Below are 17,718 nucleotides of genomic sequence, written 5' to 3'. Positions count from 1 at the left end.
CCCCTGTGAGCCCAGAGCCCAGGCCTCCCGCTGCCAGCGCCCCAGCGCCCCAGAGCCAGGTGTTCGGGTATGTGGGTGGAGATGTCCCATCCCGCGCCCTGGGCACGGGGTCTGAGAGGTCGTTGAAACGCTGGTCATTGCCATCAGTCCTGCTCTGACTGTGTCCTTGGCCTGCTCTGGCTTCCCAGGCTGGCCGGTCTTGCCTTCTCTGCCAGGCTCCCAGCTGACACCAGGCTGCGTGAATTGGACGGTCAGGGTCAGGAGGCTGTCGGAACACACAGGTCCTGGCTGCGGCTGGCATCACCCGGAAGGCGGATCCACGGTCTAAACAAACCCAAGAGTCTGTCACCTCTGCCCAAGGAGTGGATATGAACCGCACCCCTCGTGGAGGTGGGGAGGCACCGGGCTGTCAGGGACGAGCAGGCGATCGGCGTTCCCGGAGTGAAGTGTGCGAGGCCAGGAGGGGTGAGGGAGGGGCCAGGGCCCAAGCGCACTGCCAGGTGAATTCTAGGTACTCTCTCCTGCCCGTGAGGACAGCAGGGAGAGCATGCTCAGAGTTCCACTGGGAAGGATCTCCCCGGGGGCAGCCAGGAGGCCAGGCCCCAGTCTGGTCTGGGCTCAGGGCAGCTCCCGCGGGTGGACGACGGAAGGCAGGTAAGAATGAATGGCCGGGCCGTCACTCGGGGCTGAGGATGTCACCCCAGTCTAGGGCCTGGGAGCCAGCGATTGTCCTGTTCCCCTCAGGCTTCAAGGTGTGGGACCCCCCTGGAGGGGCAGGGCCTCGAATGTCACCCCCTCCTGGACACCAGCTCCCTTTGCAACCACACCAAGGGGTGATGCTTTAAATTTCCAAAATGCACCTGATTTCCTTCCCCTCCTCCAGGGCGAAGGGCAGAGGCCGCCCGTCCCTGGGGCCGCACTCGGCTTCCTGTGATTGTGGGGCTGCTGTGGCACCGGGAAGTGCACCTTCTCGGGACCAAGAGGAGGTATTTGCTTCCTCAGGGGATTTGTATGTTTTCTTTTCTGCTGTAATTGGAACGGTATCTGGGATGAGGCATCTAATTACTCCTGTTTCCTGGAAATCGAACAATAGCACGTCCTGCAGACACAGACCTTTTGTGAAAGCCACACGCGGTCTCCCAGGGCAATTCCTATGAGCGCTGCAGTCAGAAGGCTTTGGGTTTCACATAGCTCCTCTGAGTGTAACGCCAGAGCCGGTGCTGTCTGCTTAATCTGTTGTTCTGCTCCATTTTTGATCTTTGTACTCATGAGTTCCTGCATAACGATCGCTCGTGATGCCAGCTCTTCTAAAGAGGACCCTACCTAATTAGAATTTTTAGAGCTAGGAGAACCTTGAGAAAATCAGAACCAAGCCTCTCATTCAGGAGGGCAAACTGAGCCCCGGGACATGGCAAGGCACCAAGCTTACAGAGCCTTTGATTAAGGGGAGACCCGGGAGCTCAGCGGTCCGACGGACAGAGACACCCATGGAGACAAGAGCTGGTCTCTGCAAGGTGGTGGCACGATGCGGCAGGCCCGGCTCAAACCCCAGCTGTGCCTTCGCCCATCCCACCCCAGGCCTGACCCCCTTCTGACCCTAATCCTGATCCTGATCTGAACCGGGTCTTAAATACCAGAGCAAACCTCAAAATCAACCACAACCCCCAACACAGATTCTGTTCATAAACTTAGCCCCAGTCCCCCCTAAACCCCAGCTAAACTCCAGTCCAAACGCGGCCTCCCTGCTAACCCTAAACCCTAACTAGATCTTAATTCCAGCCTAATGCCAACCCCAACCCTCCCAGCCACCTTCACACCAGAGGAAAGCAGAGGAAGCGAGCTGTGCATTTACCCGAGGGCTGTCATAGTTTTCTGGTTCATGAGCCCATTTTGTTCAGGGGTGTCTCTCCGGGGCCAAGACAGGGCCCGACAAGGTAGTCACCAGGTCACCTGAGTGGACAAGCAGCACATCAGCGGCCACTTGACGCCCACACCCGCTCAGCCGCACCCACTGGGGCAGCGTTTGTCTCGTCCCTGGAAAAACTGACTTTCCCTTTTTGCTAGACAAGGAAACTGAGGGTCTGAGAGGACCCGACATTACTGCATGGAGGCTGCAGCAAGGCAGGAGGGACCTCCCACTGTGTGTTCCCAGCTCCAGTCCTGCCCCAGGCCAGGCTCTGAGGGGCCACGAGCTCCGATGGTGGTGGTTTGTGACCGGATGTGTCCATCCAGCCAGCATCGCTGTCTCCGTGACCCCAGATGTGAGGGTCTGACCGCTCTGCATCCACTTGGTGCAGCAGGCTCAAACGGCACGCTGAAGCCACACCACAGAACAGCCCATCAAGCTGGGGGTGTGGGCGGGGGCTCTGGGAAGCCTCCAGCCCAGACGCACAGACAGGCATTGGACCACCTTTCAGTTCCCCGCGGCCGGTGCATAACGCACCACAGGCTGGGCAGCTTAAAGCAAGAGGAATTCTCCCAGTTCCGGAGGCTGGAGGTCCGAAATCAAGGTGTCTGCAGGGCTGCCTCCCTCCGGAGGCTCTCTTGGAGGATCCTTCCTGCTTCTTCCAGCTTCCAGGGGCCCCAGGCGTTCCTTGGCTTACGGCCGCATCATCTCCATCTCTGCCTCTGTCTCTGCCTCCATCTCCAGGTGGCAGCTGCTTCTTGTATCTCTTCTGGCAGGGACACCAGCCACGTTGAATCAGGGCCCACCCCATTCCAGTGACATCATTGAACCTGATCACATCTGCAAAGACGCTATTTCCAAATAAGGTCACCTTCACAGGCGCCAGGGGTCAGGACGGAACATGTCTTTTTGCGGGGAGGGGGGCACAAGTCAACCCGTAGCGACCATACCGCTTCTTGTGTTTTTGATCAGGTGTCTCAGGAAGCAATTAGGATACTGCATGTGAAAATCGAACCCTCTGTCCTCTTCCAGTGTGAGAACCGGCAGCATGGGAAGCGGACTTAGCGGCCCCTCCTGCCTCGGGGCTGTGGACACTGCAGACTGGGGCCCTTGATCTGGACCAGTGGTTCTTAGCGAGGAGTGGTTTTGCGCCGGGACACCTGGCAATGTCTGAGGACAGTTGTAGTTGTCACAGCTGAGGGATGCTATCGGCATTAGTGGGTAGAGGCCGGGGTGCTGCAAGACATCCTGCAATTCACAGGCCAGCCCCACAACAAAGAGGTGCCCAGCCCCAAACGTCATTGACGCCCAGGTTGGGAAACCCTCAATACGATCATCTTGGCACAAGGCTGCTCTGTTAAAGACTACATTTCCCAGCCTCCTTTGCAGTAGGTATGGCTATGTGACCACATTCTAACCAATGGGATGTCAGCATAAGGACTATGTGCAACCTCCATTTGAGGATGCCCTGTGTTTGGCCAACCACACCCTCCCACCCACTGAGTAGACCGACGGTGGAAATGATGGCGGTGGCTGGACCCAGAGCAGCCAACTGAGACCTCAAGGTGGGAGCTGCCTGCTGGGGATGGCCGAGGAGGAGTGGAAGCCACCGGGATCCTCAGCTCCGCCAGGCCGTCATGCTGGCTCTGCCCAGACCTTGTGTGGAGAGAAATCAACCCCTATCTTGTTCAAGCCTCTGTGTTTTGGGGTCACCCTGTTACAGCAGCCTCCGCTGTACCCTGACTCACTCACAGTCCTAAATCCCAGGCCAACCCTGTTCTCTCCCATGACGAATTTCTGGTTTTAATCAGAGCCTTCTGGGAAGGAAAAACTTGAGAAGAAAACAGCAGATCTCGCTGAGTTCGAGCCCACGGTGTCCAGGTTCCAACACAAACATTCCAGTGCTCTCGGCAGTGGCAAGCATTGCTGGGCCCAAGACCCCGCTTTCCAGAAATATCTGGAGATGGGGTCAGCATAGGAGGCTGGAGAAGCTGCACGGGGCCAGGGTGGATGTGAGCATTCTTAGCTTATTTTCCCAAACATGTCAAGGGCTCTTCTGCATTTTCCTATCTGAAAAAAATCAAAGCCAAACAAAACAGAAAAACTCTCTGAACCCCCTCCAGCTTTGGAACGCGTGCCCGCTGTGGTCGGATTCACAAATCATGGGTATGAAATAGCTCTTGTTTACCTAACCATTCCCACCAGGCACGTTCCTGGATTGGAGGAGGGGGCAACGCGAGGGGAGGTGGGCGGCGTCAGGATGGAGAGGGCCGCCCCCGATGAGCACGTGGCGCCGCACGCGGAACCTGGATGCTCCTCTTGCACAAGGCAGGCGGCGTCCTAGGGTACCGTCCCCTCTGGCGACAGTTAGGGATATGATCTGCGTCACTCTGTCTCCCCTTCTGATGCCAGCATGTAACTGGTGCTCGGCGATTGAGAGGCAGAAACAGAGGGGAAAGAACTTGACTTTAGGTGAGAAGCCAGACTAGGCGGCCCCCAGGCCTGGACTGCCTCAACCGCGAAGTGGGAACACAAGAGCCTTCCTCGTGGAGGGGTTCTGTGCAAGTCCGATCCACTCATTCATTCATTCACTCATTCGTTCACCATTCTGGGTGCTGGGAGTAAGGGTGCCCATCCTGAGCAGCCCCCAGCAGCCGGCCAGACAAGGTTAACTGGGAGTCCCCAGGGAGCATGCTTTGGGGAGAGAAGACCCTGCGTGGAGCCAGGGCCCCCATGGGGGTCTGCTGGAGCGGGTGCTCACAGTGGAGGCGTCCACGTGGCAGCGAGGCTGGATGGGGTGGGGGCCTGAGCCTGGGCCCCAGTGGACTGGAATGCTCCCTGGGGACCTGGGCTGTTGTATCTGCCCCCAGACGCCCCCGTGTGCTCATCTGCAAAGTGGGGGTGTTGAGAGCAACCAACTCTCAGAGGTCCTGTGAGAGTGAAATAAAATGTGAGGCTTTCAAATCTGATGAACATCCTGACAACTTCCCAGAGCTCTCCAGAGATGAGAACCTTAGATGGGGTGACCTGGAGGCCTGGCCCCTGCGGGAGGCTCAGTGCCAAGTCCAGGGTCATGCTGGGGGCTGGAGCAGCCTGGCTGAGGGGGAAGGGGCACCTCTGGGGGCCGTGGGGGACGTTTCCAGGAAGGAATCTGCTCGTCCAAGGAAGTCTCTCCACTACTGTCAAAGCTGTGTGTAGAAGCCCCCTCTCCAGGGAGCCCCTCCCGCTGCTCGGCCCCTCCAGTGGCCTCGCACATCCCTAGGAAGGCAGCCTGGAGCCCCCGCAGCAGGCCCTATGTCCCCACGGCCAGGATGGAGCCTGGCACAGAGGGGCACTGGGGCCATTTGTCAATGTCGCAAACTACCAAAGCTCTCCTGGGGTGCACTGGGCTGCTCAGAAGGCAGTGCACTCCTGCGGCCTGGGGTGTGCCAGCGGGGTTGGGGTCCAGCCTGAAGGGACACTGCAAAGTGACTCACTCGGCGGGGACACAAGGTAGCAGTGAGCATCACGATGATAATGTCACCCGTGATACGCCGAGAGCTTGCTGAGTGTGGCGGTGGTTAAGACCCTGGTTCTCTTTTGTTAGAATTTTTTTATTTGCCTAAGTAACTCGAGCTCTTGGAGCAAGCTAAACAATACATAGATATATAAAGAAATCCTAACATCAGCCCTGCTCTGAGGCCTCTTCCCTCCCACGAGCCCGGTCCCGAGAGCTGACAGGCGAAGGTGTTACCCTTCTTAGGCACCTGACAGAATCCCACTTAATCCTTCAGATGCTACTAGGAGGCTCAGAGAGGTAAAGCCGTTTGCTCCAAGTCCCCCCGCTGGTTAGAGGCACAAGCCAAGCAGGTGTCAGCTGCACCTCTGAGCCCTCCTAGGAGCCCTGAGTCCCCCTGGCCCAGACTGGCTCCCCTCTCCTCCCTGGCAGCACCTGCTGGCCTGCAGGAGGCACACATCCTCCCCACCAAATGGCCTGAGACTCCTGGACCAGTCCACCCAAGCCAGGGCTGACCAGCCCCCGTGGCCACACACCAGCCCCCACCTTCCAGCTCGGACTTGGCAGGGCTGGCTGGCAGTTGGATCTCCTTCCACCAGACTCCCCGGCTCCAACAGAGCCCTCCTAGACTCAGGGGGCCTGCAAGGGCCCAGGAAGACCACCGAGTCCTGTTCCTCAGTTCACAGGTGGGGAAACTGAAGCTCAGAAAGGGCAGGTGACTCGTCCAACATCACACAGTGACTCGCGACCGAGATGGGACTGTGGTGTGGCGACCCCTCGTGTCTAACCTGACAGTTTATGAAGTCCCACCATGTCTACCACAGCCATTCACTCCTTCATTCGTCCCCCAAATGCCCACAGGCTCTGCATTCGTTTCCCATTGCTGTTGTGACAAATGATCACAAACTTAGTAGCTTCTAACAACAAATTTATTATCTTACAGTTCCGAGTCCAGAGGTGTAAAACGGCCTAGCAGGGTTGGTTCCCCTTGGGGGCTCTGGGAGAGACTCTCTCTCATCTTTTCCAGCTTCTAGAGGCGCCCACATCCCGAGCTTGTGGCCCGCTCTGTGCATTACCCTGCCCCCTGCTTCCGTTATCACATCTCCTTTAACTCTGACCCCCTAGTCTCTCTCACCTAGAAGGACCCTTGTGGTTGCACTGAGGGTTCATTCAGAATCCAGGATAATCCCCCATCTCAAATCCTTAGCTTAATCCCATCAGTGAAGTCCCTTTTGTGATGTAAGGCTGCCCAGCCACAGGGTCTGGATGTCTGTGTGTGTGTGTGATTTTTCCCACCACAGACTGGCACAATGATTCTCCAAGGGTGCAGGACAGGGCTGAGGACAGCAAATCAGCTAGGATGTGTCCGGTTGTGAGTTACGGAACCCTCCTCCCCAAAGGCCTTAAACGATGAGGTCACTGGTGTCCCCCTTGGCGGGAAGTCTGGCAAAAGGCTGGCTCCAGCGTGGGTTCCTTTGGAAGCTCAAGGACAACAGCATTAGGGACACAGACTCTTTCCTCCTGTTGTCTTCATCTTCAGCTCCTCCTAACCCTAAGAGAGCTGCTGCAGCTCCAGATGTCACATCCTCACACACAGATGACCAAACAGGAAGGCAGCCAGTGAGTCTTCTCGCACATTTCTCACTTTTCATCACAGAGGTTTTATTGGTTGGGACTTGGTCATGTGACCTCTCCTCCAGCCACTGGGGAAGGGAAATGGGTCCACCTTAAAATAGGCTTAGAGGCATCATGATCTTCCCCCAGGGTTGGGAAGGGGTCCCCCTTTCCTGGGCACATCACTGCTCCTCCACCAGAACAAACCAGGCATGCGGGTGTATCAGTCACCTAGGCTGCATAACAAAGTACCACAACTTTACCAGCATAAAACAACACACATTTACTACCTCAGTTTCCACGGACCAGGAGTCCTGTGCAGGTGAACTGACCCCTATACTCATGGTGTGGAGGCTGAAATGAAGGTGTCAGCTGAGGCCATGTTCTCATCTGAGGCCCAGGGACCCCCTCTAGGCTCACACAGCTGTCAGTAGCATTCAGTTCCCTGAGGCTGTGTGGCTGAAGCCAGGGACCACTCGCCACTTCTAAAGACCACATTCAGGTCATTCAGGTCCTTCCCCTGCAGCTGCCACTCACATCAATGCTGCATTTTCATGGCCAGCAGGAAGGCACTTCTGATGCTTCATCACCTTCTAAAGGGTCACCTGATCGGGTCAGGCCCACCCTGGATAATCTCCTTTGATTAACTCAAAGCCAACTGGTTAGGGACCTTGTCAGGGCAGTGATGCCCCCACGGTATTCAGACTCAGGAGGAGGGGCTATCCAAGGGCCAGGAAACTGGGGGCCACCTGAGAGTCTCCCCTACCTCAGGGGGCAAGGAGGAGGTGAGTGCTGGCCGCTGGGCACATGGCTGGTGTGGAACCTTTTGGACAGGCTGCTGCCTCCATACCCTCCAGTCTGAGCAGAGCCCCTACTCCTTCTAGAAAGTTCTCCCTGAGCCTCCAAGCAGGTCAGAAGCCCCTTCTTCCATCTCTTGGCATCTCCCTGGAGGTCAGGGCCTGTGCCTCACACCCTCGGCTGGGCCTGAGCGGTGCCAGGCACTGTCCACACTCAGCACAGAGGAGGTGCCCCCCAGATGTCTGCCGGATGAAAGCTGAGTCCTCATGTTACCGGGAGGAGACAGGAGGCAGCGTGACAACAGTGGGACAGGGGACCACGCTGGCCTGGGCTCGTACCCACATGGGATCTTCAGCAACCCAGGCCTCCACCCGCATCTACAGGATGGGACAACCACACAGCACACACCCGGAAGGGACACAAAGAGTGAGGCGGGCCCACCACCCACGGACTGTGAAGGACAGGACCTGGCCTAATGGTGGCTCTCATGAGCACTGCTGATGGGCAGGGGTGCCAAGGGCCGGCGGGTGACCAGAGGAGAAGCTGCAAGGTGACACTTCTCAGGGAAGTGACTCCAGGAGACGCCACATGGCTGCCTGGGGCCGTGGAACCCTGCGTGGGGTTCCGAGGATGAGCCTGGCACGGAGGGGCACGGAGGGGCATGGAGCCGAGCCTCCCACCTGCTCAGGTGGGTGACAGGCAGAGGCAGGAGCAGGTGTTCCAGGCCCAGGGGGTGACAACGGAGGCAGAAGCATGTCTGGACACCCCAGGCTACGAGTTCTGCACACATCATCCTGGAGAACCTGCACGTCTGCCATACGGAAGGGGCTCCGTTATCCCCATCCACAGGCCATGCTGGCTCAGAGGGTGAAGGCGGCTTCCTGAGGTCATGTGGGGACACCTGGTCAGCCCGAGCCCAGAGTCCAGGTCAAGGCCAGGCCCCGAGGGGCCTCAAATGCCAGGCTCAGGCATCTGGGCAGCAGCAAGCCCCTGAGGGAGGACCAGTCAGGCCCAGAGCTGGGCAGGCAGAGGGGACCCATGAGAAGGCAGCCGGGACAGGTGGAGGGTGGGTGCAAGCCTGAACCCCAGAGGGCCCTGGGCTGAGCGGGGTTCGCAGCTGGTGCTCAATAAGGCCCGCTGCTTTAACCCACTACACTCACTGCCAGTCCAGGACCATCCCCCAAGCCCTGCTTTGCCCAGAGGGACTTCCGGCAGCTCTGGAAGAACTCAGCCGTGCAAACCCATCAGTGTGATCAATACTGCAATGGATTCAGTCTGCGGGTTGGTCCAGGAGAGCCAGGCCTGGGCCGGTGGATCCCAGCCACACTCTGGCAAGACACAGTGGTTCTAGAAGTCTTTGGGGCACAGGGGGAGGGAGAGGAGCAAGCCTCATTTTTCCCTGCCCCATCTTTAAAAATGAAATTTCAAATAAATTTCAGGAAAAAAAATACCTTCAGCCCAGCTGAGAAAACAAGTCCCTTGGTGTGGAGTCTGGCAAGCCAGGCCTGCCTGCCTCTGTTCCCACACCAGCCAACCAAGTGGAGGGCTCTTCCTGGGACTCCAGGCCCTTCCCTCCCTCCAGGGACAGACTGAGGGCAAAGACAGCAGGTGGACATGAAGCCCAGCTCCAGGAGCTCCAAGCCAAGTGGGGGCAAAGCCAGCACAGATCTTAGAACAATCTAGTCAATAGCCCCACTTGACAGATGGAAAAACTGAGGCCCAGGGAGGCAGGAGGTTCTAAGGCTGCCAGACGGCAAGTAAGGGAATAAGTGGGAGTTTAAGTCCACAACCTCCACAGAACAGAAGCAAAAGAGGATGCTGGGTCTAGCAAGAGTGGCTCATTCAGGCACCGCCGTGCTCTGCCGGGCCCCGCCTGCACCAGCTACACCGCTGGCATCAGCGTAGCTGGGGAGGATGGAAGACAGCAGGCCCTTTGCAGGGTTGCTAGCCACCCATCCCTCCACCACACTTTGACTGAGCCCCTACTGTGAGCTGTGAGCCAGGCCCGCACCAGACAATGGGACAGAGAAATGGCTTGTCCCCAAGAGCCCACAGCAGACAGAGACATGGTCCAGTGACGGCCCACCCTGAGGGGCACACAGGAGACCCAGTGGAGGTGAGCAGGCCAAGGCAGAACCCAGCCTGAAACCTGGGAAGAGCTGCCCACCATGGGCTGGCAGAAACCCCACCTCCCTGCAGCCTGGGAGGCTGAGCGCGGCCCCAGGCACGTGCGCACGTGTGGGTGTGTGCATGCGTGCGGGTGCACGAGTGGGTGTGCGCAGCGACATGCAGAAGTGAGGTGTGCGCACAGATTCACACACGTGTGCACATAGCCTGTGTGTGTGATTGTGCGCATGTGTATGGGTGTGTGAGTGCTTAGTATATGTGGGCAGATACATGCATGTGCATAGTGTGTGGGGTGTGCCCATGTGTCTGCTTGCAGGTGCACATACGTGCACGCACACACATCCTGTGTACAGATGGTACTTGTGTGCGTGTGCTGTGTCATGTATGTGGGTGTGTGCCCGAACAGTACAGATTTGTGGATGTCTGTGTGCGGATGTGAGTGTGCAGGCATAGATGCACATGGATATGTGTGTACATGGACGTGTGTGTGCATGTATGGATTCGTGTGCATGTGCACGCATATTTGTGTATGCAGGGAGCTGGTTCAAAGAGACAGGCAACCATCTACCTGAGCTGAGGCCACTGGTGGAGCACAGAGCACCTCGCCCAGCAGGTGTGCACCCAAATTCCTCCTTATGACAGGGGTCCTAGGACCCAACGGCCTGTGGTTGTGGCCCTGGCCGGACCAAGCTTTCCCTCTGGACCCTGCTCATTGTGGGTGGGACGACGGCAAGTACACCTCGGCAGCCCCAGGATGCTCTGCTTCCACGTGGCTTCCCTTCTGAGACGCCCCACCCCTCCCCCATGCCCGCATCCCCCATCAGGACCGCCTGGCTCCCCACAGTGCCCTCCCGTCACCCCTCCTGGTCCCGCTGAGCCAGGCCTGGCCGTCAGCGGCTCACCCGCTAGGCAGTCTTTCCGGGCGTGTGCTGTTCTGCCTGTTACGGGACAGTTGGGAGCAGTTTGTCAAGCTTAATTTTCAGTGTTGGGGTGAGAGGCCTCTCCAGCTCTTTGCAAACAGCTCCATCCCTGGGGCCTCTGGTGCACACAAGCAGGACTGCATTCAGTGCGCCTTGAAGCCCGGGCTCTCTACCCCAAGGACTCCGCAGGGACCCAGCCCTCCGCCGCCCTCAGCTCTGGGCCCAGGACCCACGGGAGAGGCGCTTCCTCCTTCCTCCTCCTGGGTTATGCCGGCAGTGTGATGCCTGCTGCCTGAGGTCAAAAGGCGGGCCAAACATCCCCAGGGGCCTGAGTCACTTGGCCCGCCAGGCGCTCTAGATGTCTCCTGCCTGGCCTGGCTGAAGAGCTGTGGCCTGGGCAGTGGGACGTCCTGTGTGCATTGGGCCCCCAGGAGCTCTGGGTCCTCTTCTTCCAAATCCCTCATGCTGGCTGGCCTTGCTTGTGAACACATGAAGTGTTGAGTGGAGCCAGGACGCTGGATGCATCCCCCAAAGTGCTCCTCAAAAGATGAGAACCCCTTGTGGTCAGGAGGAGACCCACATGGCTGTGCAGCTGCTGGGAGAAAGACAGATCTCTCAAAAATCTACATCCGACCACCGCCACGTCCCGGTTTTGGGTCTTCCTCTGGCTCCCCATGCCTCCAGGACAAGTCCACCCCCACCCCAGGGAGCACAACCAACAGGGGCCTCTCACTTCCTAAAAACTTCTGTCACTCTCCAAATGCAGCTCAGAGGTCACCTCCTCCAGGAAGCCTTCTTTGACAACCCCACTGCCAGGCTTGGAGGGGAGGAGCTGCAGGGCACCGATGACATTCACTGCCCCCATCTCAGTGTGTGACACCATCTGCCCCAGAAAACAAGCACTCAGGTAGGAGGCCTGATACAGACAAGGCCAGCGTGTGCCAATGAGGGAGGGTCAGCTGTGTGTGTCTTCCCTGCGAAATGCTCCCCCAGGCGCCCCAGTCAGTGGGGTCTCTTAGGCCTCCAGGACCAGGGGGGTCTTTCACAAATATGGTGCCTCTACCCTCCCTGGGTCACATACGGTCATGGCTTTGCTCCCCAAAGGGCATCAATGCCAAGGACTGGCCTGGGAGCTTTAACCTTCTTGGACAGGTCTGCCATCTGGAGTGTCTGATTTCCAGCCCAGCGCCGGCCTGAGCCCCTCTTCCTCAGTGTAACTGCTTAACAAGGGTGCTGGAGCTCCACGTTGGCATCTCTGCTAAGATAGCGTGCTCTCCCGGGAAGGCCTCTGAGCTCAGGAAAGAGAGGTGCAGCCCTCAAGCCAGGCACATTTCTAGGCGTCCCCGGGGAGGTGGGAAGTTCTGACCCCTCCCGGAGTCACCCTCCTATTACCCAGAGGCATCCCACTCCCTCCCCCAGCCTCAACCCCCACCGCACCCCCTATCTGAGGATGCAGAGAGCTACCCGCTGGCCTAGGTGCGTTTCTGCTCTGCTGGGAGAAAAGATGCTCCTGTTCATCCTAGTGAGAAATGCCAGGCCTGGGAACTCCAACTTCCTTCCCACGGTCTGTCTTCCTAAGACCTCAGGCTGCCTGGAGGTGGGGACCAGCACCTGACACGGGGTCGGAGCAGCAGTGCGCATCTGCGGAACGAATGCACAGGGACGTGGGACCTGGGTAAGCGGGGGTGACCTCAGAAGCTCGCCCCTAAGCAGAAACGAGGCACCCACGCAAAACCGCCTCTCATCCGGGCAATTCAGTTTGGGGCGTTTGTCAGAAACGGTTAGGTTAAACATCCCCCATTCTTTAAAAGCTGGGCCACGGAGCATAAGAATTAAACTTCAAATATTGCCAACATGGGTGCAGAGCTTGGGAGCCTGCCCAGGGCTTCCACGGGCACCGCCGTCATGATTCATGCTTCAGCAGCGCTTGGAAGCGGGCAGAGGAGGGAACTGCGGCCGGGGGTGGGGAGATGGTTCTGCCCCGGAGCACCGACCAGAGATGGGAGTCGGAGCCGGCCCTGGCCCTCCGCAGCACCCGTGCGCACCCAGGCAGCGTCGCGTCCTCCACCAGGCTGCGAGTGGCTGGCTCTCCAATCAGGCCGCGGACCCCGAGCCCGCCGGTGTTGCGCGTACGAGTGTGCGCGCCCGCGGGTGCGTGTGCCCGGGGGAGGCGAGGAAGCTCCCGTCTTAGAGCAAGCTTCTGGAACTCACCGCCCAGGCCAGTCGGCACTCAGCCCCGTCCCGCAGACTGCAGGCGGCCCTGGAGGGGGCGCCCTCGCCGAGCGCGCGCCCCGCGCCACCGCCCCGGGCTCCTCCCCGGCGCCGCGCAGGCAGGTTCGCCGAGGCGGCCGCGGGCTCCGGCTCCCGGGCCCGCTCCCCCTACCCGGGCCGGCGGCCCTGGCCTGCTCGCCGGGCCGCCCCCGCCCACCCGCGCCCCGCCCCGCTGCGCAACTCTACCCAAGTTGGAAGCCGAGCCCGGGCGGCGACACTCGCGCCGAGCGCCCGGTGGCGGCGGCGGCGGCGGCGGCGGCGGCGGAGGAAGAGGCGGCGGCGGCGGCGGCGGCGCAGCTCGGGCGAGCCAAGGCAGGCGAGGCGGCGCCCGCACGGCCGAGCGAAGACCGCGGGGGGCGCCCTGCCTGGAGCAGCAGGAGGAGGAGCAGGAGGACGCGCGGCGGCGCCGGCGCCCTGCCCGGGAAAGTAAAGTTGGAGCCAGAGGCGGCGTGCGGGCGCGGGGGCCCAAAGGAACAGCGGCCCGCCGAGCCCTAGCCGGCCGGATGGGAGGCGGAGCGCCCGGGCCGCCGCCGCCTGCAGCCTGCGCCCCGGCTGGGCGCCGGGGCCGCGGGGCAGCTCAGGCACGCCCGCTCGGGCGCCGCGTTGCCGTGGGCTCGCGGCCGGGGCTCTCCCCGTGAGCCGGGCCGAGGGCGGGGCCGCGCGAGGACCCCGGGACCTGCCCCCTCCCCCCCGCCGCCGCCGCGTCGCCGCTCGCTCCGGGCGCCTCCTGCTCTGCACTTACGCGTGCGGCAGCGGCGGAGAGCCCGGCAGCCACGCTCTCCGGCGCGCCGCTCGCCCGCCCGCCGAGCCACCACGGCCGAGGGCCAGCTGTTGGGCGCCGCGGTCCCTGGCGGGCGCGCCCGAACAGGTGGCGATGCGGGCGCCGACCCGGGCTGCGGGGCGCCCAAGCTGCCGCGGCTGCGCCCCGGCTCCAGGCGGGACCGCGTAGCTTGCGGGAGGACCATGGCGTCCCCGGCGCTGGCGGCGGCGCTGGCGGCGGCGGCGGCGGGTCACAACGCGAGCGGCGCCGGCGAGGGGGGCAGCGGCAGGGCCGCCAACGCCTCGGGGTCCACCTGGGGGCCGCCCCCGGGCCAGTACTCGGCGGCTGCCGTGGCGGGGCTGGCGGCCCTGGTGGGCTTCCTCATCGTCTTTACCGTGGTGGGCAACGTGCTGGTGGTGATCGCCGTGCTGACCAGCCGAGCGCTGCGTGCGCCGCAGAACCTCTTCCTGGTGTCGCTGGCCTCGGCTGACATCCTGGTGGCCACGCTGGTCATGCCTTTTTCTCTGGCCAACGAGCTCATGGCCTACTGGTACTTTGGGCAGGTGTGGTGCGGCGTGTACCTGGCGCTCGACGTGCTCTTCTGCACCTCGTCCATCGTTCACCTGTGCGCCATCAGCCTGGACCGCTACTGGTCCGTAACGCAGGCCGTCGAGTACAACCTGAAGCGCACCCCGCGCCGCGTCAAGGCCACCATCGTGGCTGTGTGGCTCATCTCGGCCGTCATCTCCTTCCCGCCGCTGGTCTCGCTCTACCGCCAGCCCGACGGCGCCGCCTACCCGCAGTGTGGCCTCAACGATGAGACCTGGTACATCCTGTCCTCCTGCATCGGCTCCTTCTTCGCCCCCTGCCTCATCATGGGCCTGGTCTACGCACGCATCTACCGCGTGGCCAAGTTGCGCACGCGCACGCTTAGCGAGAAGCGCGAGCCCGCGGGCCCCGACGGCGCGTCCCCGACCACGGAGAACGGTTTGGGCGCGGGCGAGAACGGGCACTGCGCGCTCCCGCGCCGCCCGCGGGCCGACGTGGATCCGGAGGACAGTAGCGCGGCAGCCAAGAGGCGCCGGCGCCGGGGCGCGCTGCGGCGGGGCGGGCGGCGGCGCGCGGGCGGCGAGGGAGCCTCGGGTGCCGACGGGGCGGGCCCCGGGTCGGGGACGGCCGAGCAGGGCGCGCTGGCGGCCGAGAGGTCCCCAGGCCCCAGCGGGCGCCTTTCGCGCGCCAGCTCGCGCTCCGTCGAATTCTTCCTGTCGCGGCGGCGCCGGGCGCGCAGCAGCGTGTGCCGCCGCAAGGTGGCCCAGGCGCGCGAGAAGCGCTTCACCTTCGTGCTGGCGGTGGTCATGGGCGTGTTCGTGCTCTGCTGGTTCCCCTTCTTCTTCAGCTACAGCCTGTACGGCATCTGCCGCGAGGCCTGCCAGGTGCCCGTCCCGCTCTTCAAGTTCTTCTTCTGGATCGGTTACTGCAACAGCTCGCTCAACCCGGTCATCTACACTGTCTTCAATCAGGACTTCCGGCGCTCTTTCAAACACATCCTCTTCCGACGGAGGCGAAGGGGCTTCAGGCAGTGACCCGCGCACCCTGCCTGGCGCCGAGACCCTGGACAGCTCCGGGCGGAGGGGGCGGGCAGGCGTGGCGCCCGAGGAGAAAGTGGGAGCAGCTTTCCCAGAGACCCAGGGACGGATTGGCCTCCAGGGAGCAGGGGAGGGTGCGGCAGGACTGGAGCGAGGGCTGAGAAACACAGGGGCCCCGGGGAGGGGGAAGGAGAAAGGGGAGACCCCTCTGCCTTCCCACCTCAGCAAGGGGCTGCTTCTGGGGCTCCAGGCCTGGGTCCCACTCCGGGGGTCCTGCCAAGGTGTGGCTGTGAGGTCAGGGCCGTGGACCGCAGTGGTATGCATCCTCCCAGGTGTGTGAGAACGGAGCCTGCCCCCTCCCCCAACATGTGCCACCACCCCATCCACCGCTGAGCAAGGGCTGACTTCTGGGGACCAGTGGGGCAGCTTCCCAGGGAGAAGAAAAAGGGCACTGACAACCTTTGATTACGGAAAGTATTTAAATGTTTGCCAAAAATGACTGACAGCCAAAACAACCAAACTCTTTTCTAAATAAACCTTTGTAACCTACGTGTCGGGTTCTATTGCCTGCCCGTCAGCGCCGGGGTGGGGTACCTTCCCGCCCCTCGCCCCACCTGACCTCCCCTGAGTGTGGGAGGAGGGCACTCCGGGCTGCCAGATTCAACCCCTCTTGGATGGGGTCTTTGTTGAAAACTGTTTCACATACAAAAAATACAGTCAAATTTTTTGTGCTGTAACTGGCCAAGAGGCGAAAGAAATCAAGAGACCCCAAACTGACGCCAAATTTAGATCCTGGGGGACTGCCCTCCTTCGTAATTCTCTCCCCACCTCTGAGTCTAGGTTTCCCCCGGTGCAGCCCAGCCTTGCCCCCTTGCTCACCCCACACGGAGGCTTGAGGAGGAGTGGCTAGAAGGAGGGAGAGTAACGTGTGAGAGAGGGTCTCCCCCCACGCTCTTCCAGCCCCAGCAGAGAGCCCAGAAACTCCTGGGAAGGCTGGTGGGGAGGGGTGGGAGCAGGGCCCCTGAGGTGTGCACACACACGCTTAGTGGGCTGGAGGGGCTTGTGCTGGGGACCCGTGCTATGACCACCCACCCCCGTGCCTGCACTGTCCCTCATCGGCCCCTGCCTGCCAGCCTGGCTCTCTCCTGGGCCACTACTCATCTGTCTTTGGTCTGCAGTGGCCACAGATCTGTCTCAGGGAGGAGTCAGCCCTGGGTCCTGCTTTTCCAGCCCCTGTCTCCCGCATCAGGGGCCAGGGCAGGTCCCTTTCCTCTTGTGACTTACCAGGGCTGCCCCTTGGAGAAGCCGTCTGTAGCTGCCTGGCCTCATCACCTCAAGCCATATGTCCTCAGGGTACTCCAACTGGGAAGAGCTCTCCCAAACAGGGGGCCTGGTGGGGAGAGGGGCTGAGAAAATGGCTAGCCAAGGCCGCCTGGAACATCCCTGACCCCCCACCACCGGGCAGATGTGTCCATGTTGTGGGCTCTGTTGCAGGATTGCTGAGCTAACTCAGATACACCTTGGCCCTCTCTGGGCCTCAGTACCCCTCCTGTGAAGTGGAGTGGGGGCTGAAGCTTCAGGCCCTGCCAGGCTTGTAGTCTCCTGTCCAACTTGCCAGCCGAATGGGGGGCCCGTGATGCTAGCCTTCCCTCGGAGAGAGCCTGACCAACACTGGTATTGCTGTCTCAGTGCAGTGGGTTAATGACACTGCCCCCACCCCCCTGGGGGCTCTTGGGGACTGAACTCGGAGTGTCCAGCAGGAGCACGTAGCCTGGAACACAGCCCACGGAAGAATGTCAACGAACCCTCCTCCTTTTCCTTCCCGAATGCCAAGCACTGCACCTTCCAGGGCTGTGGCTGGGACCGCAGCGCCCGGCACTTAATATCCCATTCAGCCAACAGACGTTCTCAGCTCGATCATAATTGCTGCCTGGAGAGACTTTCTTTTCAGCTGGATCAACAGAGACAGAACCTGGCTTATCACCCTGCCTGCTGCAGGGAAACGGGCCGGCTGCCTTGCTCCGAGTCTCCGGCTCCATTGATGAAGTGGGGGCGCGGACATCCCACTGAGGGTGCCCGTGAGCACTGACTGCTCCCAGCTGGCCCGGGAGCCACCATGCAGGGGATTTCCCTGGTGTACAAAGGAGGGGCCCCAAGCTCCGTCCACCCTCATCCACTGTGCACGCTCATTCCCGCAGGGCTCTCCTCTCATATAGCATCCTCCTGTCTGCGCCCCGGTG

At 61.0% G+C, this 17,718-nt stretch overlaps 1 protein-coding gene across 1 annotated transcript; it reads left to right on the top strand.

The window, feature by feature from the left end:
* The first annotated feature begins 13,661 nt into the window (after window positions 1-13,661).
* ADRA2C (adrenoceptor alpha 2C) lies at window positions 13,662-16,027 on the top strand. The gene has a single exon (XM_031462847.2). The coding sequence runs from the start codon at window positions 14,096-14,098 to the stop codon at window positions 15,473-15,475; it is 1,380 nt and encodes a 459-aa protein (XP_031318707.2). The 5' UTR covers window positions 13,662-14,095; the 3' UTR covers window positions 15,476-16,027.
* Window positions 16,028-17,718: the final 1,691 nt, after the last annotated feature.

This window comes from Camelus dromedarius, chromosome 1 (genome assembly GCF_036321535.1).
Source record: "Camelus dromedarius isolate mCamDro1 chromosome 1, mCamDro1.pat, whole genome shotgun sequence".
In the NCBI taxonomy this organism is placed as follows: Eukaryota; Metazoa; Chordata; class Mammalia; order Artiodactyla; family Camelidae; genus Camelus; species Camelus dromedarius.
The sequence above is the reverse complement of the archived record's forward strand: the minus strand, read 5'-3'. Positions and strand labels throughout refer to the sequence as shown.

Excerpts from the sequence above, each read along its gene's own strand:
- ADRA2C (XM_031462847.2), top strand. The coding sequence starts at position 14,096 with ATGGCGTCCCCGGCGCTGGCGGCGGCGCTGGCGGCGGCGGCGGCGGGT.